The 27,375-nt window shown below is 45.2% G+C and overlaps 1 protein-coding gene across 1 annotated transcript; it reads left to right on the top strand.

Annotated features, from left to right (window-relative positions):
• Positions 1-230: 230 nt before the first annotated feature.
• Positions 231-27,323, top strand: TECTB (tectorin beta). Its single transcript, XM_079793960.1, has 11 exons — positions 231-345; positions 12,008-12,148; positions 12,950-13,140; positions 13,920-14,062; positions 14,168-14,240; positions 18,764-18,867; positions 19,013-19,096; positions 23,093-23,255; positions 24,882-24,954; positions 26,000-26,032; positions 27,262-27,323. Exons 2-11 carry the CDS (start codon positions 12,073-12,075, stop codon positions 27,309-27,311), a joined length of 990 nt encoding a protein of 329 aa, XP_079650086.1. The 5' UTR covers positions 231-345; positions 12,008-12,072; the 3' UTR covers positions 27,312-27,323.
• Positions 27,324-27,375: the final 52 nt, after the last annotated feature.

Raw genomic sequence — 27,375 nt, forward strand, 5'->3', positions numbered from 1 at the left:
AGACAGACAGACAGACAGATATATAGATAGACACATACACAATCTTGCAAAAGGTAGCTATATATATATATATTTGATTGCTATCTGTTCACCAAAACCCATTTTTTCTACTCCCTGGGCAGACAGCTAAATTTAAATATTGCCACATGACTGCGTTCTAGCCAATGAACTGTAAATAGAGATGATGTTGCCATTTTTAGGCCTGGCCTCTTCAGATTCCTCCATACTCTTTCTTTATCTGTTGGCTTAATATGGAGACCTCTTAGGACTCGGAGGAGAACACAGACATAAGATGCAAGAAGCTCAACTCACTGGATAACCATAGGAAGACCACCTACCAACTGGGTGAGAATTGAATGTCTATCATACTAAACAACTAAGATTTAGGGCTTTATATCTATCTTTCTATTCTTGCACAGAACCTGATATCATAATTCCTCAATAAATGACTATTATGATTTTTTTGGTATTATGGGAAATACAAAGACCTACAAGTTCTAGTTTAAGAAGATAAGACATATACATGGCAGCACAAACTAGATGTCACATATATGTGCAGACAACAGAAGTTCAAAGTTTCCAGATGCAGGGGAATCGGAGACAGTGTCACATAGCAGGTAGCTTTGAGTTTGTCTTTAAAGAATGAGTATAAATTGTCTGGATATTGGAGACTCCGTGTATTTATCAATATTTAAAAACTTCAGCAAGAACTCACCATCATCCGGTATTTACTCCCGACCCTGGCCTGTAGACTCTTACCCAATATTTCTTCATTGCTCATGTCTTCTACCAGTGATGTCCAATGCATTCTGGTTTCCAGGCAATAAATAGTCTTCAACCAGCTACAACCTTCTGAAATTACCTAATATTCACTCTCCATCACCAAAAGACTTAGCCCAAGAAAGAAAGGACCTCCAGCTTACTAGTATTTTTGATACCTTTCTTCTTGGGTTCATCACAGCCCTGGGTTTGTGGCTTTAAGAAAATGGCTGGTAAATGAGACTGTAATTATGTATGTGTATTGCTGCAGTATTATTCTTGCTCCTACAGCTATTGATCAATTAATCAATTTTCATTACCATTTTCCTCTGGCTATATAAGCAAAGAGCTTCATTTCAAAAACCAAAAGACTGATCAATTCAATGAAAGGGTTTTGTTTTTTAATCATTACCATGCAAAGAAAATGTACAACATAACGTACTACTCTAATTTGCTTCTACCAAACAATGAATTCTAAATGATATAATGGAAATTCTGCCATGATTTATAACTTGCTTTAATCAACACTCTTGTGTTTTAAGTCTTCCAAAAACAGTCGGGGTGCCTATTATATATGAATAATAAAAACTACTTGTAACTTCCCAAGTTTTTCCAAAATGTTTAATGCCGACATAGTAATTCTCTAGGTTCAGAAATGCACAGTGTATTCACTAAGATGCAAAGTAAACTGAAAACTGTCACATCATTCTGCCAGTTTATTAAATAAATGAGGCCCACATGTGCAGGGTCAGGGAAAACAGAAAAATCGCACTATTCAGTATCTGCTACTTTGGTACATGAGATCCTTTGAAACTCATTTGTTTACAATGTCAAGCATGCATTTTGCAGAGTGAATGCTAATGGAGCTGCAGAATGTTGAAAGCACTCTCTTCCCAGACCCCAGGACACAATTTGGTTCTTAGAGCAAAGGGGAAATATTGGCAGGTGCATATGCTGCAGTAATACAGAAACCCCTTTGATGCAATGTGGAAATGGCTCTCTTCAGTAACACTTAAACAATGGTGCCTACAGGAGCTGCAGTAATTACAACTAGTGGTGAGAACTAGTTTTGACTGCAAAGATCTGGATGAATTGTTGTAGGTGGCAGGAACAGCACCAGGTGCCTGACCTATGGGGTCAGACCAAACCTGGGTTCAGCAATCTTGGTACTTGGGTTCTGGCTAGGAAAGAATTCAGAGCAAGACCCAAAACTGGGGTAAATTACAGAGGTAGAAAAAGTAATTCCTAGAAGAAATGGGCTTAGGAAACAAGTTATAGAGGAAGAGCCCTTTGGAGCTTAGGAGTGAGGAAGCTAATGGTAACATGCCCGGGGGGTGGGGGTGGGAAGAGTAGATGGGGAAAGGAAAAGGAAAAGCAAGGGGGAGAGCTACTGGGTCCTCCATCTTAAGAGTTTTAAGGGCAGAGGTTTTAGGGGAGGTCTCAAGGAAAGATCTTAATAGAATATTCAGTAGTTTTCTAGGTGTGTCCTTTCAGGATTGCGGTCTCCACTGAATGAATAGCTGGCACCAGGGCAGAGAGTCATTATTCTATGTAGTTGGTCCTGACAGTCAGCCATGGCTGGTTTTGTTGCTTACCTGGGCCTGGACCTGAAATACAGCTGAAGCCTAGATGTTATCTCTAGGGAGGAAATGTCAGGAGGTCCAAACCTCAAGAACAGAGAAATATGCTAGGGGAGGAAAAGTCACCCTGGGGGCAAGGTCCCACCCTACAATTGATTTGTCTATTGCTAGGCACCTGGGCCTTTCCACCCTGGTGACCTTCTGTACCTGGCCCATGGTCCTTGCTCGCTCATGTCTGTCTAATTGCCTATAGCAGAAGGAAAATCAGAGAAACACATTTTCAGGGCTTCAGAAGGAGTCTGACCAGGTCTCTATATGCCAACTGGTCAAAATCTAAATGATTTCACAAAGAAATACAGAATAATAACCTTTGGCAGAGGCTAGTGCTTAAGGACAGTTGCATCGCAGTTTGAAAAGTTCTTTGGTTTCTTCCAAAAAACAACTTTGTGTCATTCATCCATTCGGTAAGTATTTTCTAAATCAACTGTGTGCTAGGTACTGTGCTATAGCTAGGGATTGAATGCTAAGAAAGGAAGGCTTCATGCAAAGAAGTGAAACCACACTATGATAAATGCTGTGTAGAAGTGCACAGTAATCCTGCCCTAGAAGCAGTGCAGTTGCTTGCAACACAGATAAATGGGTTTTCATTCATATGCTAATTCCAACTGATTCATAGTGTCTGTTTGGAGCACCATGTTGAGAATGCTTCTGAGGTCTTATTTGAGATGAAAGGGGAAGAGTTTTTTGATTGTTGATGTCTGGCATGGATGAAGAAGGGGGAAGTGGCAATAGGTGTGACATATCTGATGTGCCTTTTCTCCATCAAGAGCATGTAGGCATTTGAGAACAACATGAAGTGTGGTTATAATTGCACAGTTGCTAGAGAGCAGTAGTGTTAAAGATAGAGAGGATCTTTTCTTCTAGTGCTTCTTTCTTCTACCTATCTCTGGCTATCTGAGAACTGGCTAATATCTCTACAATAAACTATCATAGACATGAAGAAAAATGAAACTTACTCCATCTCTGGCATAATTACAAAGGCATCAGGCTTGGTTAGACTTTGGCTAGGAGTGAGGAAGAAGCCTCAAGTGCCTCCTGGGTGCGAGAATGGCTTCCATGAAGCCGTGGAAAGAAAAGTCAGTCAACCAAAACAGACACAGCCCTAGAGGGTAAATCTGTGCCTTAGTTCTAGTTCATATCAATCCAACAGACAATTACTCTGATTTTACTTATAAATATATAACTAAAGCAGCACTAATTTGCCAAAGAGAAAGAAAACCATGAATGGCATTGTCCACCAAACATGGAAGCTCTCATGGCATGAAAATCAAATAGGAAAACTTGCTTGGGTGTCTAAGAAAAGAGCTTGAAAAAGAAAAGTGTGTGTGGGTTAGGGACTGTGTCATCTCCATCCTACATCAGAATCTCCTTAAGTGCCAAACCCCCTGCCTAAAATACTCTGTACACATACTCACACGTGAATGTGTATACACGTTCATACATTCCATCAGTGCTCACCTCAACTCCTTCTCATCTTTCAGGCCCCATCTTAAGTCTCTTCAAATAGATTTCCTTGATCAGGCTGTTGAAATTAGATGTCTTGTGGAAAGAGATTAACTAAAAACTTGCATGCTTATATGCATATCCCATGGACACAGACAATAGTGTGGTGAAGACCTGAGGCGGAGGGCAGGTGTTGAGTTAAAAGGGATCAATGGGGGGGAAAAGAGGCCATCTATAATACTTTCAACAATAAAAATTAAAAAAAAAAAGAAATTAGATGTCTTTTCTCTGTCCCATTATTCTTTATCTTTAAAGCCTATTTGTGGCCTTCCTCAATATTCTTACATTTGCCCTAAATAGATTGTATATATTACATACTAGAGGCCCGGTGTACAAAATTCATGCACTGGGGAGGGGAGAAGGTCCCTCTGCTCGGCCTGTGCCCTCTCACAGTCTGGGAGCCCTGCAGAGGCAGGCCCTGCCCACCCGCCACAGCGCTATGGGCCAGGTAGCCTGGGCCTCCCTCTTTGGGATGATCGATCACAGAGCTCCACAATCAATCGATTGTCCCAAAGAGGTAGGCCCTGCCCACCCAGCCAGGGCTCCGCGATGGATTGCCCCTGCAGAGGAAAGCCCAGGCTACCCGCCACAGCCTGCCAGTCGGTGGCTTGGGCCTCCCGGCCAATCGCACTGCACTCTCCTTGGCTGGCCTGGAACCAGTGGGTGTCATAGCGTGGTTGTCTGGATGGTTGTTACACTGTTCGGTTTATTTGCATATTACGCTTTTATTATTATAGATGATCTACACTAATAAAAGAGAAACATGCAAATTGACCATACCTCTGCTATGCCCACCAGCCAATCAGGAGTGTGTATGCAAATTAACCCAACCAAGATGGCGGCCAGCCACAGAGCTGGAGCAAGCAGGAGGCTTGGGTTTCCCTGGCAATGGAGGAAGCCAAGCTTCCCACCCACCCTGGCCAGCCCTGGCCTCCACTCAAGGCTACAAAGTTTCCATTATAGAAGATAAATAAATCCTAGATACTTGCTTCCAGCCAGCCCTGGCCTCCACTCAAGGAGGCGCTGAAAAAAAAGAAAGAAAGAAAAAGGAAAAAAGGAGGGGCTGGGACCTTGGGTCGCCAGGAGGTGATCAGGCCAGGATGGGATGGCAGGGGCCATTGGGGGTAAGCAGGCCATCAGTGGTGGTCAGTTGGAGGTGATCAGGACAGTGTCGGGGGAGCATTTTGGAGTGAGCAGGCCAGCAGGGGGGCAGTTGGGGATGAGCAGGCCAGTGGGGAGGGAGGGTGGGGGTGAGCAGGTCAGCAGGGGGGGCAGTTGGGGTGATCAGGCTGGCAGGGGGGTGGCATTTGAGGGCAAGCAGGCCGGCGGCGGGGGGCAGTTGGGGGCGAGCAGGCTGGAAGGCAGAGTGGTTAGGGGCAATCAGGCAGGCAGGCAGGCAGGTGAGTGGCTGGAGCCAGCAGTCCCGGATTGTGAGAGGGATGTCTAACTGCTGGTTTAGGCCCGATCTCTGTAAACCATAAACCAGCAGTAGGACATCCTTCGAGGGGTCCCAGGTTGGAGAGAGTGCAGGCTGGGCTGAGGAACACCACCCCCTCGTGCATGAATTTTGTGCACCAGGCCACTAGTATATAATATATATGTATTTGATTACTATTTGGTATATAATAGACATTCATTAAATATTTGATGATCCAATGAATGAGCAAATGAATGAAAGAATAAATGAATGATACTCTGGGAAGTTTCAAGAACAGAACAAATTATTGCTTTAGACCAGCAATGAGATCTCTGATCTTGATATGAGGAGGAGCTATTTTTTATTCTCCAAGCTTCTGATTGGAGGTAAGCAGAGTGATGGGGAAACAGGCAAGGGTGGGGCTGATGGGTCCTACTCTAGGGAAAGAGGGCAAGGCTTTATCCCTGCTTAGAGATTAGCCAGTTAAAACCCAGGATCTCCTGGAGGGCTATTGACTGCCATGGGCAATCTGGTTCTCTGAAATTGGTGGCTACACGCTCTGGAAAGGAATGGAAGAGGCAGACCTTCTTGCTCTGAATTTCTGATGCACTGTCAGCAGAGGGTCTTTCTCTCTTCTCAGTTCTCCCTTCTAAATCGTATTTTCTATGAGGGGGATACTGCTTTCTCTGTAGAACTGTTAATTCCTGGAGGAATAAGCCATTGAAGCCTGTGGGAACACCCACTCATTTGCAAATTGGCAAACAGACTCTCCCACAAAGTACAAGAAGGCTTGATTCAGGGCATAGAGGAAACAATGAAGTTCATTTAACAAAGCCAACATTTAATGAACTCAAAACAATGTGCTTCAAAAAATAAGTTCATAGAGCAGTGTTTTGAGCTTTAATGCAGGCTTATTAGCTTTATTTTGAAAGCACCATCTGTTCACTCAGTAAGAGCTTACTAGTTTGTTTGTCATCATAATTTTTCACCTACATGATTTCTGAGCGATGAATGAAAATGTTGATTGGAATTTTGCAAACGACAACCTTTCTGTGTCTGGGCCAGCTTTCACAAATCGTACAGGACCTGCCAATAGCATAGGTAGCTTCTATGGCCTGGCAATTCGCAAAAGAAAGACACAGGAGAGACAAGCTCACCTTTCAGATGAGTCTACCATAAAACCCCTTTTATGGGGCTCTTTCAAGATCCTGTGAAAACCTTCCCATCAGTTTTGTTCCTGTGTCTTATGGGGAAATAGCAATGGGCCTCCTGGGGAGATGTTGCTTTGGGATCTCTCCCAGTGGCCCCCCCTCCCCCTTCATCTTCATCTCAGGAAGGGGGAAGAGTGTTGGCAAGCTGAGAGGGGATGGAGTCAGAGAGTGGAATGGTGGGTAATTACCAGGAAAAAAAATAGGAGCCTCCTACCTTTTATCAGAGCAAGTATCAAATACTGTTTGGCCCAAGTACATTTTGTCCCATTCTGTTTCTTATGCAAATGCAACATCTAGAAACCAGCCTGCCACAAAAGTTGACTCTGCTTCCCGACTTCATTCAACTTGCCCTTGAAAGGAGTATCATGTACCTGATTGTTAGCTGGGTCCCCCCTCCAAGAAATTGTAGGCGAGATTTTATCATTATCAGGCTTCTCTAGAAATCAAAAGCACCTGTTCTTTGTTAAGGTGGGCTTCTAAAGAGAGAAATAGTCCCATTAGAAAACACCCAGAGTTCATACGGGAACACTATTAACATCTCCAGCCCAAGAATACCAACCTCAAACGAATCAACTTTAAGGCACTCGTATTAAGCACTTACCTGTGCCCAGTACCGTGTTAAGCAATTTACATCTATTATTCCATTAGGTCCTCGCAACAGCATAAGGCATAGGAAGCCTGTTTTACAGATTCGCAAACTAAAGGCTTGGAAAGGTCAAGTTACTAGCGTAAGAATTGTGACAGAGCCATGATTTCGTAATTCCAGAACCTGTGCTCTCGGTTACATATGACATAATTCAGCACCAATGACAATAATGTATACTATCTAGCAGGGACCCATTCCTCATTGGCTCCCCTCTTTGGATTTTTCAAACAGAATGAAGCATAAAATGAAAGTTTTCCCTGATGCCCTGACCCATAGAGGAAAATAAGCCAGGTCTATGCAAACTGATTTACTAGTACACGAGCTCCCTCCCCCCTCCCCATCCCCCCCCCCCCCGCCCCAATCCACGTTTTCACTCCCCAAGGTTCCAGTTATCCATGGTCAACCACATTCCAAAAATATTAAAGAGAAAATTCCAGAAACAATCCATAAATTTTAAATTTCACACCATTCTAAGTAGCATGATGAAATCTCATGCCATCCCACTCCATCCCATCATTGACATGAATCATTCCTTTGTCCAGCATATCCACACTGTATACATTCCCGGCCGATTAGTCATTTAGTAGCCATCTAGGTTATTGGGTTAGCTGTCCTCATTTGCAGTGCTTGTGTTCAAGTCCACCCTTATTCTGCTTAATAATGGCCCCAAAGTGCAGGCGTAGTGATGCTGGCAATTTGGATATGCTAAAGAGAAGCTATAAAGTGCTTACTTTAAGTGGAAAGGTATGAAAAGATGAGAAAAAAACCATAGTATATACTGTACATTTTTCAGACTAACAATGGTTTCAGGCATTATCTGAGGATGTAGGAACATATCCCCTGCAGATAAGAGACCACTGTATATTTAATATTCTGAGTAACACGATGTTATAGATAATATTGTATCCTTTTAGGAAAGGGGGAAATTAAATCTCAGAGAAGCTTAGTAACTTGCCCAAAAACACACAGCTAGGAAGTGGGGGAGCTGGGCTTTTAATCCCAAGTCGACTACAGGGGCTATCTGCCCAGTCTGACCCTAAACTGCCTGATAGCATCTTGCAGGAGCCCATCAGACATTTCCACTGGGAGACAGGAAACACCTTTATTCTCACTGCAACCCTTTCCATGAGTGAATTCTGACCTTCTAGGTCAGAGACAAGATGGTCCTGTTGACCTGCCTGGGTCAAGGCTGGCTGGAAAGAAGGACATATTGAAGATGTGTGAAAAGAATCTTCTTGAAATAGAAACATGTATCCCGACATACACAGAAGAGCAATACAAAATTATCGGTGATGAATAATCATTCATGTTGAATCAGAGGGCATTCCTTATGCAACTAGGCTGTGAAGGCTGCTGTGCCTTGGCTTACTGGTTACTTCCTCTGTCAATCATGTTAATTCTCCCTTGTTCCCTCCTCTCCATCCCATGTTCTCAGCACAGACTTCCATCACTCTGTATATCCCCCACCCACCCACCCAGTTCCTAGTCCCACTGACTTGCCTGTGTGTTTCCAAAATCTAGCCCAGTGCCTGGTATACTATAGAGGCTCAATAAATATTTTGTATGTGTGTTTTTTTAATGGAGGGAGGAAGAAGCTCAGAGATAGTGCTAAGCCCTGGAAGAGAGAAACTCAGAGAATTCACACATAATTTTTTGCTCAGGAAGCAATGCCCCTAATGAACTATAGAGATCAGTGTAAATTTCTGATATTTCCAGAATAAATTTAATCCTAGGTAACAGATAAATTAATATGTTCCCTCCTCCTCCCCTCTACAGACTAGTGGGTCTTTATCCATAAAATATAGTAATTGTGTGTGTGTGTGTGTTATACACTATCGATATAACTCATGTTACATAAATCTGCAATGAACATTTTGTGGTACTTTTCTTTGAGGAAGAGAAAAACAACTCAGGAATGAATATACATGTTGCCAGAAATTTTTAGTTGTCTTCATGTTATCTATTTATTTAGCTAGTACTTTACAGTTTACAGGAGCCTCTCATTATTGCTCTCTCACCCTGTCAGGTGAGCACCGGGTTACAGCCTCCATTTACAGAGAAGGAAACTGAGTCACAGAAATTTTTAGTAGCTTGCCATTTCCTCAATCCTTAGACACCATCATGGTAAGACATACCATCAATTTAACCATAGGTTTTGAGGAAATCAGAAAACTCTACCTCCTTTGTTTGCATATTAGTTACTAGAGGCCTGGTGCACAAAATTTATGCATGGGAGGGGGATTCCCTCAGCCCAGGCTGCACCCTCTCCAATCCGGGACCCCTCAGGAGATGTCTGACTGCCGGTTCAGGCCCGATTCCTGGGATCGGTCCTAAACCAGCAGTCAGACATCCCTCTCACAATCCTGGACTGCTGGCTCCTAATTGCTCACCTGCCTGCCTGCCTGGTTGCCCCTAACTGCCACCCCTGCCGACCTGATTGCCCCTCACTGCCTCTGCGTGCTGGCCTGATTGCCCCTAACTTCCCCCCCACCGGCCTGGTTGCCCCTAACTTCCCTGCCCCCCCCACTGCCAGCCAGGTTGCCCCCATCTGCCCCCTCCCTGCTGGCCTGATTTCTCCTAACTGCCCCCCCTGCCAGCCTGGTCGCTCCCAACTGTAGCCCCCCCTCCCCCACCAGCCTGGTCGCCCCTAATTGTTCCCCCCACCGGCCTGGTCACCTCTTACTGCCCCCCTGCCAGCCTGGTTGCCCCAAACTGCCCCCCTCTGCCAGCCTGGTTGCCTCCAACTGCCCCCCCCCCCCTGCCAGCCTGGTCACCCCACGCAGTCTGCTGTTCAGTTGTTTGGTCATCCCTCACTAACCCCCCTGCCGGCCTGGTGGCCCCACGCAGCCTGCTGTTCAGTCGTTTGGTCCCTCAGTAAACCCCCTGCTGGCCTGGTCATAGGCAACCATCTTGTGAGGGCATGAGGGTTAATTTGCATATTACCTCTTTATTATATAGGATAAGACACATCCCAATGTTTCTGAGACATCTTGGAGGGAAGGATGTGTATCTTAAAATAAAGGAAATATATGTAACAAAACAATATCTTAACCCAGTCTTCTAACTAAGTCATGGTGTACAGATAATTTTGATTCTCAGCTACATTATAAAGCCCTGCAAAGCAGGGTATTTTCCTATACTTTTTTAAAAAGCTTTTTAATTGATTTTTTATTGAGAGGAAGGGAGAGGGAGAGAGAAAAAATAAAAACATTGATGTGAGAGTAATATATACATTGGCTGCCTCCTGCACCAAGATAGAGCCTGCAAATGGGGCATATGCCATGACAGGGAATTGAACCAGCAACCTTTTGGTACACAGGATGGTGCCCAACGAACTGAGCTACATTGGCCAGGGCTCTACACTTTTTACATCTTTCTCTCAAAAGGCTTAATGTAGTGACTTCTGTACAATGTGCTCTCAGTTCATTGATAAAATGAGCTGTTTTCTCTAAAAATAAAACAAACCCTGATTTTTCATTTTTAAATCTCTGGGTGCTAAAGTTCTCCAGGCGACATATTTGGAAATTTCCCACGAGCAGCATTTTATCTTGTTTTTCAGTGGGACCTTGTTTGGTAACTAAGGATTGATCATAGGATTGCCTTTCAAAGATCCTTCTGTGTCATTGCTCTGGGAGTCTAATCAAACTTGAGAAAGCCTAGAGATCTACAACCAAAAGTTACATTTCAGGATGAAGGTCTAGGGGAACTTCAGGATGACACTGTTGAAGTTCAGAGCTTATTAAAAAATATTAGAGGGAAAAAAAACTGTAACATATTTGCATTTGCACAAACAGCCTGTTTTTTGTTTGTCAGGTTTAACACTGCTGAACTTGAGTCCTTTTAAGTTCAAAGTTTAGAGAGTTTACCTATAAAAACAAGAAAGCAAGCAAAGAAAGCAAGATGTAAAGAAAGAAAATTGTCACCTAAAACTGTGTAGAAATTAGGTTGCCTCCAATCAGTTATTTTTTGTACAAGGCGGGGAAATTTTTGTTTATTCCAATCATGGTGAAGTGGTTAAAAAAAAACTTTTTTCAACCCTCTGAAGCAAAAGAAATTAGACTCAAGTGGCCGTAACTGAGCTTCCCATCAGCTTATTGTGCAAGGTCCCCTTTATTCCCCCCGCAGTGGATAATGCGTGTCCATTGTGGTTTATCTGGAGCCGGTTTCTTTTACACCCTCAGCCTGTATAAAGTCGAGCTAGGACTGGGGCCGGGGAATTGGGCGGCATCTGGAAGGCAGCATCCACAGTCCGGAGAGAATGAAAGAAGTCGGGAACATGAGCAACTCCATGAGTTATTGACGCTCCCCGTGGTATGAGCCCCACTTTTTGCCTCTCAGTGCAGACCAAGAACCATTAGAAAGAGGAAGCGGATGGCATTACGGATCTCCCTTGGAAATTCCCCCCAAGACTGTGTGTGCTGCTTTATTCTCACCCTTAGTTTTATTTTCTTTAATTCTTTTAAAATATATTTTATTGATTTTTTACAGCCTTATCCCCCCATTACCCCTCCATTCCCCCCACTCATGCCCTCACCCCCCTGTTGTCTGTGTCCTTTGGTTAGGCTTATATGCATGCATACAAGTCCTTTGGTTGATATCTCCCCCTTATCCCCACCCTCCCCTACCTTCCCTCTAAGGTTTGAGGGTCTGATCGATGTTTCTCTGTCTCTGGATCTGTTTTTGTTCATCAGTTTATGTTGTTCATTATATTCCACAAATGAGTGAGATCATGTGATATTTATCTTTCTCTGACTGGCTTATTTCACTTAGCATAATGCTCTCCAGTTCCATCCATGCTGTTGCAAATTTCTCGCTCATGTTTCTGACCTAGAATGATTGAGGCTCGGGCCCTGGCAGGACCGTGAACATCTGGCCAAGACCAGGTTCTGAGAAGCAATGGTGATGAGGGCCTTCGTCCTGTTGGCCGTCTTTGTGGAAGCCTCTGCGAAATCCTGCACTCCGAATAAAGCAGGTATGCCCTGGCGCTAGGCTATCTTCCCGGAAAGTTCCCTGAAACTTCCCTTTGCAAAGCTCAGAGCTCTGTGCATATAGCCAAGTAGAAGCACTTAAGCCGCCAGTGCCAATCAGAATTTTCCCCTAAGAAGTAAAAAAAATGTACTAGATAAAATTAGACTTTCTAAAAATCAGAGAATAGATGGATAAATAGATAGAGACAAAATCTCCACCTTTTTTATATTTCCCCACTTGATTTGAATTTCTATCCTGTGCCATGAATTATTGTTTCACATGAATGGACATTTTTTTTAAATGAATGGACATTTTTTATTTTAAGTTATGTGCTTATTTTCATGGGATTTAAAATATATATACAGGGTGTCCCAAAAAATGTATACACACTTTTTTTCTGATAGGTCAATTGAAGTTTCTTTCTTTTCAGATTTAACCCATTGGAATTAATAATTATTCAAAGTGTGTGTACATTTTGGGGGGATACCATTGATATATATACATATCCAATCAATCCAATATTGTTTCACAGATACATTCCTTGAAATAAAGTTTAAAAGTGGAGAAATTTTGAACACATATTAAGTATCATGCAGATATCACACAGATGTAGCAAAAACTATAAAACTAAAACTTGAGTAACTAAGGTTTGAGAAAACTTTTGTCACAGCCCATGAAGAATAACAGGGAAAGTGTTTTTAACCAATTGTTTTACATGTTCAGGTCTCGCTAGAACCCACTGATACTTATGTAGATTACTATGATCACCATATCTGATTTCCAACCATGTGTATCCTCTTTCTAGATGTCATTCTTGTGTTCTGTTACCCAAAAACCATCATCACCAAAATCCCCGAGTGTCCCTATGGATGGGAAGTACATCAGCTGGCCCTGGGCGGGCTGTGTTACAATGGGGTCCATGAAGGAGGATACTACCAATTTGTAATCCCAGATTTGTCACCTAAAAACAAGTCCTATTGTGGAACCCAGTCCGAGGTAAGTTCAGGCCACAAGATGAGGAGTCACTAAGATGAGAGCTGGGCCCAAGAATAAGATGCCTGCTGTCCATCCTTAGAAAGATTTAGAATTGACCCATTTCCTTTTAAGAGTTAATCTCATTTCCTGGGATGTCAGTGTCATTTAAATTCTTCTCTTCTGTCTAGTTTAGGTGACTCTTTGGATTTGAATTTTATTCTCTTAATTGGTTGCCAGAGACAGCTAGGCCACTTTCTGTGAATAGAGTAACATACATTCCCCACCTCTACTTTGCTTTGAGTTCTGAGCCTGTGCTCAAAAGCTGCCACTCTTCCTGGGTTGGATGGGCTGGCCATCCTCTGCCCCAGGCTTTGAACTGTTGGTAAAGGGCATTGTAAAGGAGTAACCAAACTACAACACAATTCATAATTAGGTCTTGTGAACTACCCAGGAAAAGGTCATCAGAATTTAAAGGAACCATAGACAACCTTTTGCATAACCTTAATGACAGAGGAGAAATCTGCGACCTCCCAATAAAGTCAGTAGTTGGAGTGGATACAACATTCAGCATACAGCATTCAACTTAAATTATTTTAAACAATCGTAGTTGAACAGGCTCAAGGACTCTATAAAAATGATCAACCCACCCAGACAAAAAGAATGGGTGCTGCTCTCAATGGCAGATATTCATGTCTGCCCATGGGGTATTTTTCTGAGCCAACTTCAATCACTTTTCCCAGAATCCTCCTTCTCCTCATGGAGGTACAGGTCCACCTTAACTGCCTTCTTCCTTCCTCCAGTACAAGCCCCCCATCTACCACTTCTACAGCCACATTGTTTCCAATGACAGCACGGTGATTGTAAAGAACCAGCCCGTGAACTACTCCTTCTCCTGCACCTACCACTCCACCTACTTGGTGAACCAGGCTGCCTTTGACCAGAGGTAAGTTTCTTGGAGAGTGGGGGGCTGGCTGCCTTGCATGTGCTCTGCAGTCCTTGTCAATCAGGCATGTTTCAGTCCTTATGCAAAATTCTCTCCCCTTTTCAGAGTGGCCACTGTTCACGTGAAGAATGGGAGCATGGGCACATTTGAAAGCCAATTGTCTCTCAACTTCTACACTGTAAGTGGTCTCCAGGTCCTATGACTGCCCTGTGGCCTCTCAAGGAGATGATGGGATCCTTCCTTGGGATTCGATCTTCCCTAAGCTCTATGCAGAACTCCGTTCTTAAATTCAAGCTAAGATGTAAGCTTTGGTCTAGCTTTAAACCTCTTTAAAAACTACGTGTAGCAGGAAGGCAGATTCATAGACTGGATGGAAGAGCTGAAAGGTACTACAGAGAAAAGAAGTCAGCCTTCCCATTTCATGGATAAGAAAATGGAGGAAGAGAAATCCTGTGAGTTTCCAAGGGTCAATAGACAGCAAAACAGCCAACGTCTAACTCTTAATCAAGATTAGTTTCCATTGCAGCCCACTCTAGAGATTTACATTTAGGACCTAGCTTGTGTTAAAACATTTGCACAGAGTAGTGAGCTTCTTGCCTGGGCCATGGCTAAGGAGAGAGGTTGGGTTGGACTCTACTGGCTAGTTCTTAGATCTACAAAGCCCTTCACTCCATGGGCTTTCTCATTGACTAATTTGGGCAGGCTGCCTATGTTGACATTGACGTTAAAGGCACAGTTTGATCTCTCTCGAAATAAGTGCTCCAGAGAAACTAAAAACACAATGGCCAATAGCCCAGCTGCACTTCTATTACGAAGGGGTGCTTTGTTTTTTAAACCTGCAGCTTTCAGGGAGGAGGCAGATCTATAGCGACACTAGCCCAGTAGGCTAGAGGAAGACGCAAGCAGAAATAGAGATCTTTATAAAGAATTAGAAGATATCCTTAGAGGTCAACATGCCCAAACCATTCACTTCACAAAGAAAACAACTATATTACCTGGAACCCCCCTGACCTTGAACTCTTTGAACTTGCTTTATTGACTCCCTGGAAGCTATTAACCCTGCTGAACTCAGAAGGGGAGAGCTAGAAGAGACCTAATATTACCTGGTCCATTTTATAGATGGGGATCTGAAGCCCAGAAGGAGGAAGGGACTTAACCCAGATCCCAGGGGTAGTTCAGAGCAGTGCCCAGTCTGGGACCCGGATCTCCTAACCCTGCTCTTTGAGGCAGACTGACTACGAAGGGAATGAAGCTGAAGTTTTACCACCCCTCACTTGCACAGACCCCTTGTGTCTAATTTTTGTATTGAAATTTTAAATTTTCTTTTAATTAAAGAGGGCACTCCAAATTAAATAAGCTTCAAGTTCCCAGAAAACCTAGATCTGTCCCTGGCCACACACACTAGTGGTTAAGTCCTGAATAAAAAGAACCCCATTAACCTCAGATAGCCCCTGGACCTGTGATCAGGAAGGTAAATGCAGTGATGAGAGCCAGGGTGATGATGAAAGGATACCCAAACCACTGCAATAACTGATGAAGGTTGTTTAGAGAGAAAAACAGGCTTCACACATTGACAACAGCCTCAGGGGATGTTCTAATGACAGGCTGTCTTTACCACCGAGTCCCTGTCCAGAAGTACGTGATTGTTATTTTAACCAGATAAAATTATAGATATCAGCCTATGAAGATTTTACAACAGTGGGAAATGGAGAGGCACCAGGATTGTCAAAAATTATCACCCTCCATCAGTCATGTTGGGCCAAGTTTCAGACATAAATATCAACATTTAGAACTGGAAGAAGTCTATTCTTTTTTAAAAGGAAAAAAAAATTAAGAGGCATATCCTCAGCGTCACCCAGGCCATCCTCTGGGCTGATCTACAGACTTCACAGGATGCCTCCTTGAACTGTTCTAGAAATGAGGCTATGGTCTCCTCTGGGGCCCACCAAGACCTTTACAGGACAAACAGGCTCTGCAAAGAGGGGGCTCTGATGTTACAACAGATATTTTTTCATGCTGATTAATAGTCCCACTGTGGGTTGTTTCCTATGCCTGAACCATACAGTTGGTATTTTTCTTCTCCTCCCTTTTTCCACTTTGAGCGCATTCTTGTGTGTTTCTGAAGCAACAGCTGCTCCTTGCATATATTTCCATCAAATTACCAGTGACAGAGCTGTGCCCTAGATTGCACAATGGAATCAATGCTCTGCTAATTGCTTAGGATCCTGAGAACTCCAAATGCTGGGCTCCAAAAACACCGCTTCTACTCAGCACTCTTCCTCTCTTCTCTCCCTACCCCTCCCACCCACTTCTACCAATGGCACATGGTTGGTATTCTTGGCAAAAACTTATTTTGACTCCCAATCCAAAATAAAGGAAGGTCGTCAGCTTACAGAAGTAGCCTAGTGCTGTGGTTAAGAAATAGGCTTTGGTGTCACACCATTGGTTTGAAAGCCTGGTTCTACCATTCCTAACTGTGTGACCTTGAGCAACTTAGTTAACCTCTCTGGGCTTCCACCAATGTATTTGTCAAATAGGGATAATATAGTATTTACCCCATGGGTTTGTTATGAGGATTAAATTAAATACGTCATTATGTAGCACTTACTAGACTGCCCAGCACAAGGTAAGTGCCCATGAAAGTAGCCATTCTTCTGATTTTAGCCTTTGACTCCATTTAAAGTGGAAACTCTGAGAGCTTCTAGAACAAGCATTGTTACCTTTATAGGGTTGAACATCAATATCAGTGTGGGATTAGGGTGACACATTCAATCGAAATAGTACTGACCACTCCTCTTAGATAGAGACAAATGAAAAAGCTTGGGATGGAACAAATACAAGCAAGAGGCCAAAATTATAGACTTCCAGACTCAGAACAAACCTCAGAGGTCATCGACCTTGACTTTCCACGCAAAGTCCGAAACCCTTCTCAAGATTGCTGAAAAGTGTGCTCCCTACCTCTTCCAAAGAGAGTGGCAAGTCGGGCCTTTCTGTTTTAGATCAGTGTGTGATATATGACATCCTGAACTCTGGCCCATTGGTGTTGGTTCTGTCTTCTGGAATCATGCCATATAATGATATTGGTGATAGTCCTTCAACTATCTCGAGCTTGTCTTTCCCAAGCTAAACATCTTCCCACTGTTGATCCGTTCATCATCCTAGTCACTCTCTGGATGGGCCACTCGGTCAATGCCCCTGTTGAAAAGCAGAGGCCAGAACTGCAATGTTACATTCTAGAACTTATCAGACCAATGCAAGGCACAGAGAGCCAGAGATCTTCTAGATGCTGGAAAATTCTAGGAACATGTTCTAGGACAATTTTAGCTGTGGGTAGTTTTCTTTCTCTGCTATCTCACATTGAGCTTGTGAGCAAAAGCAACTCCCAGAATTTGCCCATGTGAACTGCTGTTCATTTAGATGTGCCCATCTTCACTAGTGGTAACTTAATCTTTTGATCAGGTGAAGGGCCTGGGTGGCATGATTTTTCAAGTTGCTCTTCCATCCTGTTCACTGAATGAGTAGTTTATGTGGTGTGTCTGTTTCCTGGGATGCCAAAACAAATTCTATAGGTATTATAGGGGGAAGCTATCTGGGAATAGGTCCCTAATTGTCATGTTATAAAGAAAGCAGGGGGGGGTATCATGCTGAACAGTGAAGAAACTGACCATTGAAAGTGTTTTGCTTCAGAAATTGAATCAACAGTGTAGATCTGAAACAAAATCAGGCAGGTTCCTCTGGGAGTTAGAGGCATTATTCCACTATCCCAATATTCTGCTGGCAGAACCCTAGGAGATAGAGCTGGGAGGAGCAGCTCTGACTTGGTTGGGGACTACTGTGTGGTCCCCAGGTAAGGTCCCACGTTTGGAAATAGTCTCTTGAAATATGACAAATCTCAGAAAATAGCAAAAAACATTAAACACCACTGTTAATCTGTCACTTCGATGCACATAGTAAGCTAGTAAATCACCTGTGATTAAGAACTTTCTTGTTGAATTATTGCAACCATTTAAATGGTGGAAGGGACTGACACATGGGAAGAAAACATCTGATTTCTAGGTGACGCGTCCAGGAGCCCTGGCAAGACATGCAATCAGTAAAATAATGTAAGACTTGCTAGAAGATGATTCTGAGGCCTCTCAGCAAATTCCCTGAATTTGAACCATGGGCGGGGCGGGGGGGGGGGGCGCGGTTAAAGTCCATTTTAACTAGATATCCTTGCTGCCACTGTTTACCTATTGCAGTTCTGCAAAGCTCCAAGTCCACTAACCTCAATGTTTTAACTAGTATCCTGGTTTAAGCTTTATGCTCCTATTAAACAAAGTCACCATCAAAGAAAGCTAGGAGAAGGTAGGAGAAGGCAAAGGTTATTCCTATTTTGAATATGGGGAAATTGAGGCCCAGGTTAGTGGTGGAGCCAGGATTAGCCCAGGATTCTTGTCTCATTCCTCTTTGACACAGATGAGACATACAGTGTGTGTCTCACTGTGACCAGCAAATCCAGACATGTGCTGTCCTCATCCCTTCTAAGGGGCGCCAGCATCCGAGGAGGTAGAGCTTTTCTGGTCCTGGGGGTTTCTCACTGTGGTCTCCAGTGCCTGTGCCCTTTGGGTTGATCCCCACCCTCACCCCATCCCAATTCATCTGCTCCTGCCGAACCTAGTCTGAGAGGTCATAATGCCCAGTATCAATTTCCTTCCAAAGAATGCCAAGTTCTCCATTAAGAAGGAAGCCCCTTTTGTCCTGGAGACCTCCGAAATCGGTTCAGACCTGTTCGCAGGAGTAGAAGCCAAAGGGTTAAGCGTTAGGTAAGTACATGTCCTCCATTTTATATGTTTAAAGACAAAGAGGAGAGAGAAAAAAAAAAGACTAGCTGAGAGACTTTTCAATCACCAGATGTTTCGAGGCATACACCTCTCTGGCTCAAGGTGATGCGTTTTGTTTCATTTCCAGGTTTAAAGTGGTTTTGAACAGTTGCTGGGCCACACCCTCGGCTGATTTCATGTATCCCTTGCAGTGGCAGCTGATCAACAAGGGGTAGGTACTGCTCTCTGGTGCCCAGGGCGCAGAGGTGGGGCCGGGCAGATCCAGGGCTCCTCTGGCTCGGGATAGCTCGGGTGGAAGAGATAGAGCCTCTTGAGTTAATTAGTGACATCCTCCTTGCTTCCAGGCTGAGTGCTGATACTAGCAAACATTTATATTGTGCTTTCGGATACTAGGTGCTGTTTTGATCGCTTTAACATATATTCACTCATTTGCCTTACAACAGGTAGGTGATGTTCCGACCATCCCCATTTCCCAGATGAGGAAACTAAGGCACAAAAGGGGTTAAGTGATGTCACATAGTTTGCATGTGGGGAGGGGGCATGTGTTCAAATCCAATCAGTCTGACACTAGAACCCTGATGAGGACTAAATTAGATAATCCATGTAGAAAGCTGAGCATGGAGTCCCTAATCAGTATGCAACTGATTTAAATAGTTCCATCGTTTTTATTATTGATTCAGTAGATAATGAAGAGCTCAGCCTTTTTGAGCAGAGGACTGAAGTATTGGAATTGCAAAACAGAAAGGCAAGTCTGGAAGTCATACATAGGATGGTTGAGAAACAGTACCTGGCAGGTGGAAAGACCAGGTTAGTTAGGTGCAGTGGTGGCTATTGAACCAAAGGTGACAATACCTGAACCGAGGTGCAGCCATGTGAATGGATCATCATCCAAGGGAGGGAGGAATGATAAAACCTTAGCATCCAATTGGCTATGCTGTGCAGAGAAGGGAGGAATGTGTGACAAAGATGGCTTTGTATCATTGAGTCTGCGATTGTGAAGGGGAAGAATTATTTGTTGGTGGATGCTGGGGATGGAGCTTTCTGGATAAGAGACTTTGGATTTTCCTTGAGCACAGGGATGACGGGTCAAGCTTGAGATGACAATTGCTCAGAAACACTTAGAATTGTAACTTTGGAAAACAGAGGCGAAGTGGAGCTAGACTGGAGAAGCGAGCGTCGTCTCCAGTAAACACAGAAAAGCCCTCCCCAGACCAAAGCAGGCCAGTGCGCTCTGGTTATTTCCAGAACCCTGCAGGGCGCCAGTAAACACTGGGGTCAGGGGCAAAAAATGATTAGGTAATAAAGGCCGAGCCACTTTGGACCTTTAACTCTTTATTTTTATTTAACAAGCACCTGTAAAGCACTTACAACATACCAGGCATTGCTCCAGCCAGGTGCTTTGCAAATATTGATTTATTTACATTTCATTAAACCCCTATTAAGTAAGTAGTATAATAACCTCTACTTTATGGATGAGAAAACTGAGCACAGACAGGGTCAGAAACTTGCCCAAAGTCCAGAACTAGTAAGAGGACAGACAATCCAAGCTCAGGCGTACTCTCCCCGGCGGGTATGAATAGGACAGGCCTGTAGACCCACTTCTGAGCAACCCAGCAAAGCTTCCTGCAGAGATGGGAGTTTAGTGTGGGTGCGTATTTCACATCTGTCAGTGAGTGATTCATTTAGGTTCTGTTGATAATGGCACAATCAAACGACCTCAGGGAGATTCTGAAATAAATCATTGGCCTACCGGACCCGAAATTACCACTCGGCATTGGGAACCTCTCAGACAATGGCCACACAGGGGCATTGCTACATCATGGGGTTGCCTACCTGCAGATGTGCAATGTGAAAGGAAAAGGAATGCTTGGGTTTTGGAGTAGTCTATGCAAGCATCCCTCAAACTCGAGTGTGCACAGGAATTACGGGGGGAGGGGGTGTGACTGTCACACATGCAGGCACGCTGTGAACTTACCACAAAAGAGGGTCCTGGGTGGACCCGGGGAATCTGCATTTAAGCACAGCCATGGGGAGGAGGCCCTGATCTATTTCCATGCCCTGCTTAGTGGAAACGGCCCTTGAGGTTGGGGATACATATGACATACATGAAGACCAGTGCCAATGGGGAGAACGAGGAAGTCCATCCACAACCTCCCAGATTCTTTGGGTCACACTAGGCCCTTTTGGAGGAAAACCCATTTTTCTTTTCGTTTCTTTTTTTAAAATATATTTTTATTGATTTCAGAGAGGAAGGGAGAGGGAGAGAGAGAAACATCAATGATGAGAGAGAATCATTGATCAGCTGCCTCCTGCATGCCCCTGCACTGAAGATCGAGCCCGAAACCCAGACATGTACCCTTGACCGGAATCGAACCCAGGACCCTTCAGCCACAGGTCGATGCTCTATCCAGCTAGGATAGGAAACCCACTTTTCAAGAGTGTCTGGCAAGATTAGAGTAGATGTATCATCAGGAAGTTTGATCCTATGTAGGGAGAGAGACTCCCGTGGTGATTGTGTGGAGACCTACCTATGGGCCTTCCACCATCCAGAGAGATCTGTCCCAGAGGAGCAGGTGCCACGGCCATTGCCAAGAGGCAGCAGTGCCAGGGCCTCTAGTCCTGCCCATGACTTGCCGCCTCCCCACCCCCCTGACACTCTTACGTTGTTTTCCATTGGCTGATACCATGCCTTGGCCACTTCGGCTTCAGGGAACTATTTTAAGAACTCACGTCTTGAGTTTGTACAAGAATCTCAGGTTTGTTGACCAAATGATCCTCTAAGAGTCTTGTTTCACAGCTCAGAAAATGTCCCCGGCTCTTTCACTGCTCCGAGGCCACCACCACCAGAGGCCAGCCTCTGACCCCTGGGCCCGATAGAAGGTGCAGCTTTCAAGCCTTGCTCCACTCACTAATTGTCAGAGTTAACATTCCTTCAGTCCTGTCGCTGACTCGGCCCCTGATGTCTGGTTCTGGTGGGAAGGGGTGGGAAGGTACATCACGAAGCTCCTCCGAGTAGCTTTGGCCAGTGCTCTGAAGCTTTTGAACCCACAGCCCTTTTCCACAGAGGACAGATTCCAATGCTCCTGTCACCTGCAGACAATGAACCCCCACACTCGTGTGGGCCTCGCTGTACATTCCCAAGTATGACTAACTGTCTGCTCTCAGCACCTGGTTGAGTGTCTGGAACTTGAATAGGGAATCGGTATGTGTTTGGTAAATGAAAAGTGTTTTGCTTAAACCAGGGTTTCTCGACCTCAACACCATGACATGTTGGGCTGGGCCATCCTTTGTTGTGTGTGTGGGGGGGGCCGGAGGGAGCGGGGGACGGGGGATGGGGGAGGGGTGTCTGAGCATTGCACAATGTTGGACAGCATCCCCAGCCTCTGCCCACTAGATGCCAGTAACACCTTCCCCAAGTCCTGACGACCACAATGCCTAACGGCCCCCAGGTGAGAACAAGTGGCTTCAACAAATGCCCACCTGTGTCATTACTTTTCTCTTTTATGTCAACTGTTACATTTGGGACTTATACATAAACAATACAAAGAAGAAAACAAAAGCTGACTGTAATTCCCCCACTCCATAATAGCCAGGGTGAGCATTTAGATGGTATCCTTTCATTTTTTTTCTGTTCTTATATTAAAAGTATGACCACATTGTTACAAAGATAATTATATAATAAAACAGGTAGGGAATTTAAATAGCATAAGGTAAATTCCAATTCCCAGTGGCAAAGCCTCATGATGCACTCAGAGACATGAGCTGGGTGTGACATGGATGCAGGTGGCGAAGGCAGCAGCTTGGGAAATGCTGTCCCGGCACCGTTGTCTCTCTCTTTACACATGCAGGGAGTCTGTGCATACCCGGTCCTCCCGGGGGGCTTCATCTCGGGGACTGCACTCCTTTGGGACAGATGTGTGGTGCCCTACCAGGTGGGGGACTTCTCATAAGTACCCACACCGGATGTAGCCTGGCTGTAGAGTGGGGAGGACCACACCCATCTCAGAGCTCCTCACCTTGACCCCGGAGTCCTGGGGATGAGTGAGATGCTGCCAGTCACAGGGCTCCGGAAGGATAACGTGCTTCGTAGGAGCCCCGAAAGTGGTGTGGCTGTGCATGAATGTGCCTGAGAGGCTCTTGCTCTTTCACAGGGTAACATCTTCTCTCTTCCCTCCCCCTCTCCCCGCCCTGCCCCCTTGTGCTTCAGCTGCCCCACGGATGAAACGGTCCTGGTGCATGAGAACGGGAAAGATCACAGGGCGACCTTCCAATTCAATGCTTTCCGGTTCCAGAACATCCCCAAGCTGTCCAAGGTTTGGTTACACTGTGAGACGTTCATTTGTGACAGCGAGAAGCTCTCCTGCCCAGTGGTAAGCCACTCCTCCCCACAGCGAGAACGGTACAGGGTGGGGGAGGGGGGAAAGTCTGGCATTGCAGAGGCTGTATTTTTAGCTGGGAAACTGTAACCAGACCAGGGCAGGTGAGTGCTGAGGACATTCTAGAGGAAAGGACACTGAGTGTGGGGCAGACATTCTGGGCCCTGTCCATCCTGCCACCAGGCTGCACAGTCTGGCACATGCCACTTAACCTCTGGAGCCTGGCTCTCTCTTCTCTATAGCAGAGTGGTGACCAGTCACGGTGACCCTGTCCTGTTCAGAGAGCCAAGGGTAGATAAGATAAAAGTGATGCCAGACGTGGAAATGCTTTGAAAAAGGTAAAAGCACAAGGGAAATGTGAAATCTCAGTGGTAGCAATAGCTTCTGGATGGAAGTCAAAAGGCGGGTATTTTTAGCTCTTGACTGAATAGTTTCCCCTCCTTAGCCCCTCCCCCCACCGAGACGTTTCAACAGCATCAATCAACAGGTGTAGCAGATTTGGAGAGAGTTTCATTGCAACCTGATGTGACCCTGCTCCTCTGGGCAGTGGTTCTAAAGTGTGGACCAGGGCAGCTTTAGTACCACCCGGGAACCTGCTAGGGATGCAAATCCTCAGCCCCGCCCCCAGACCACCTGATGCAGAAACTCTGGGTGGGCCCCCCATCTGTGCTTTCCCAAGCCCTTGCGGTGGTTCTGGGTCACCCTGAAGTGAGAACCTCTGTGTAGAGACCTAAAGGATTACATCCCTAACGGTTACCTCTCAGATCTGTCTGGACTAAAAAGCTTGGTGAGGAGGACACAGCATTTCTGAAGGGGGCACTGCTCACTGGCCTATAGTAACCAACAGACATATGATCATCCTCTGATTCATTTGGCCTGATGATGGTCACGTGTGAGCACAAATAGAGAAAGAGAAGGGAGCAAGAGACATGCAACAGTTGATAAAGGGATAATTATTGGCATGGCATTTAAAAATGAAAATGAACCAGAACACACTTTGAAAGTGTCCACCTCTCCAATCACTCTGCTGAGAGTGACTGTAGGAAAAGCCTTTCTTTCTTTCTTTCTTTCTTTCTTTCTTTCTTTCTTTCTTTCTTTCTTTCTTTCTTTCTTTCTTTCTTCCTTCCTTCCTTCCTTCCTTCCTTCCTTCCTTCCTTTCTTTTTTTCTTAGTTTTTATTGATTTCAGAGAGGAAGAGAGAGGGAGAGAGAGATAGAAACATCAATGATGAGAGAGAATCATTGATCAGCTGCCTCCTGCACACCCCTTACTGGGGATTGAGCCTGCAACTCTGGCATGTGCCCTTGACGGGAATCGAACCCGGGACCCTTCCGTCCACAGGGCGACGCTCTATCCACTGAGCCAAACCGGCCAGCATGGAAAAGCCTTATTTCTTACCCCCTCCCCCAAATTGCCCATCCCTCCCACGCCAGCGCGAAGAATCAGTACAGTAGAGCATTCCTCCTTTCCTCCAGTGAAAGAAGGGCTGCAGATGTCTCTCTGAGTAGAAGGTAATTAAAATCTGTTAGCTGGGGAATCTGGACTCCGTCAAGTTTGTGGCTGTTCTTTTAACCTCTCACCTTTCTCTCCTGTGTCACCTGCGCTCCTCCTGGGTCCTCAGACTTGCGACAAGCGGAAGCGCCTCCTCCGGGACCAGACAGGGGGCGTCCTGGTCGTGGAGCTCTCCCTCCTCAGTAAGCGTCTCTGTGGCCCACGTGGTTGCGCTCGCTCTGGGCTGCGTCCACAGGCACAGGTGGTTGGAGCATTTTAACTGAATTGCCAAACCAGTTGTGCCTGTAGACACAGCCTGCACCTGCAACTCATGGCTTCTTAATTGGGGGATGGATAGCGCATGCCAACCCAAGGAGTTAAGATTAGCCGGCTGCCCTGTGGCCTGAATTCCAGTGCCTGGGAGGAATTAGGATGTGCCGAGCTTGCAGACAGCGCATGCCTGCCGTCAGCAATAATAATAGAAAATGAAGTGTGCTGAAAACATGCAGTGCGAGTCAACAAACTTTTATTGGGCGACCAGAAGTCTGCCTGGCCTGAGCGCTGCGGTTTCAGAAATAGAGGAGCCCCACATGGGCTTTGTCCTAAAGAACTTAGCATCTTGGGAGGAGAGCGGCTTTAAATGCTAAGGAAAGGGAGATACTATCAATGGCATTGGGGGAGGGGGCCATAGAGTATATGACAAGGGATTCAAGCTAGTCCAGGGCTTAGGGAAGACCTCTGAAGATTACCCAACTATGGCTGGGGGTCGGGGGGAGGGGCAGTAATCCAGGCTGCCACCAGATTTTTTTTATGGCCTGCCAGCCAAGAATCTTTCTATGTGGTTGGAAAAAAAATCAGAAGACTCATATTTCATGACACATTAGAATTATAGGAAGCTCAAATTTCAGTGTCTATAAAGAAAGCTTTTTGGGGCCCAGCCACACTTGTAGAGCTGCTTTCATGCTTCATCCGCAGCGGCAAGTGGTCGCAATAGAGACCACCTGGCCCACAAGGCGGAGAATGTTTACTCTCTGGCCCTTTCCAGAAAGTTGACCAACTCCTGCCTTAGAGAGCGGGGGCGGGGGGAGAAGACGGTGTGAGAGGGAGCCGTTGTAGACCCTGCTAGAAACTTTGTCCTGAAGGCCCCGGGGAGCCCGGTGGTTTAATGAGGGGAGGAGACAAGTTTATGTTTTAGAAACATAGCCCTGATCTTAAACCTTCAGCATTCTCTCTCTTTACTCACTACAGGCAGGGGATTCTCCAGTCTCTATAGCTTCTCAGGTAAGGAGAAGAGGAGCCTCTGGGAAATGTCATGGGCAAAGCTTTGAACAGGCAGATCTGTGTGTCAAAACAAGCTTACCTTTGGCCCCAGCAAAGCCTATAAGAGTTAAAAAAATAATAATAACTCTTTAAAGTAGCGGTCGCCAACCTTTCGGACCTCACAGACCACCAGTGGTCCATTGACCACCGGTTGGCGACCACTGCTTAAAGCGCACCTGAGTGGGGCAGAGTGGAGGGAGGTAGAGCAGGGAGAGAGGGGCCAGGGTTAAGCTGGATGGAGCAGAACCAAATCCCACTCCCCACGTCTCAGCAAAGACATCACCAGATGGCTTTGCTTGTTTCCTGCATGTAGAGAACAGATCAGTGATTTTCAATGATCAGTTCATTTAACAAATATTTGACTTCCTGCTATGACTCTGCTCCTCATTCACCTTGGCCCAAGGTCCTTGGGCAATGACCTCACCCTTCTATTCCCCAGTTTCCTCTATGAAATTGGGCTAGTAATGGCCCCTATCACACATAGCCATTGTTTGGATTAAATATTAAGGATAAGGGCACCAAACAATGCCCAGCACACAGCAAACATCAGTAATGATTAGCCATAATGACTATAACATCGCATCAGGTGCTATTCTAGGCCGTATAGTTACTGTAGTGAGGCTGGCAAGGCCCCTGCCCTTCCTAATACCTGTGAAGCGTTGGGGTGGGGGTTGAGGGGGGAAGGATTTAGCAGCCAGGGAAGCCTCTCAGAGGAAGAGACATTTCAGCCCAGGCCCAGGATCTCACCCGAATGATGAGAAGGAGGCAACTATGCAAGGAGCTGGGGTAAGACAGTTCTATTTATTCACAAACTCACAGATGTAGAATTTGCTCTTGCAATGACAGGAAATCACATAAACTGATTTTTTAAGACTCTAATCCAAGATGCAAAAGAAGTTGTCAGCTAAAGCCCTGCAGTGAAATACACCATCGCTGTGTTATCCCAGGTCAGATTCCCATCTGCCAGAGGTGCATATCCCAAGTTTATCTGTTGGATTCTTTGTACTGATGAGAGTGAGCAACACACACCCCCCCAAAGGATGGACAAAGCAGACTTTGTATAAAATGTGTAGAACTTATGAAAAGCGACTTGACAACCCCTAGGTAGATGCCTTTGTTAACTCTCCTGCTGAGTAGTCCTGGGTCCTTGCAGAACTGTTTCTGAGTGCGCTGCCTCCTTTGATCCACAGATGTTCTCTACCACCTCATCTTGATGCTGGGGATCTGTGCCGTGTTATAGGAGCCAGCCAGGCAGGCAGCTGCAGCTTCTCCGTCCAAGGTCATCTCCGTGGATGACACACTCA

This window comes from Cnephaeus nilssonii (assembly GCF_951640355.1).
Source record: "Cnephaeus nilssonii genome assembly, chromosome: 16".
Classification (NCBI taxonomy): domain Eukaryota; kingdom Metazoa; phylum Chordata; class Mammalia; order Chiroptera; family Vespertilionidae; genus Cnephaeus; species Cnephaeus nilssonii.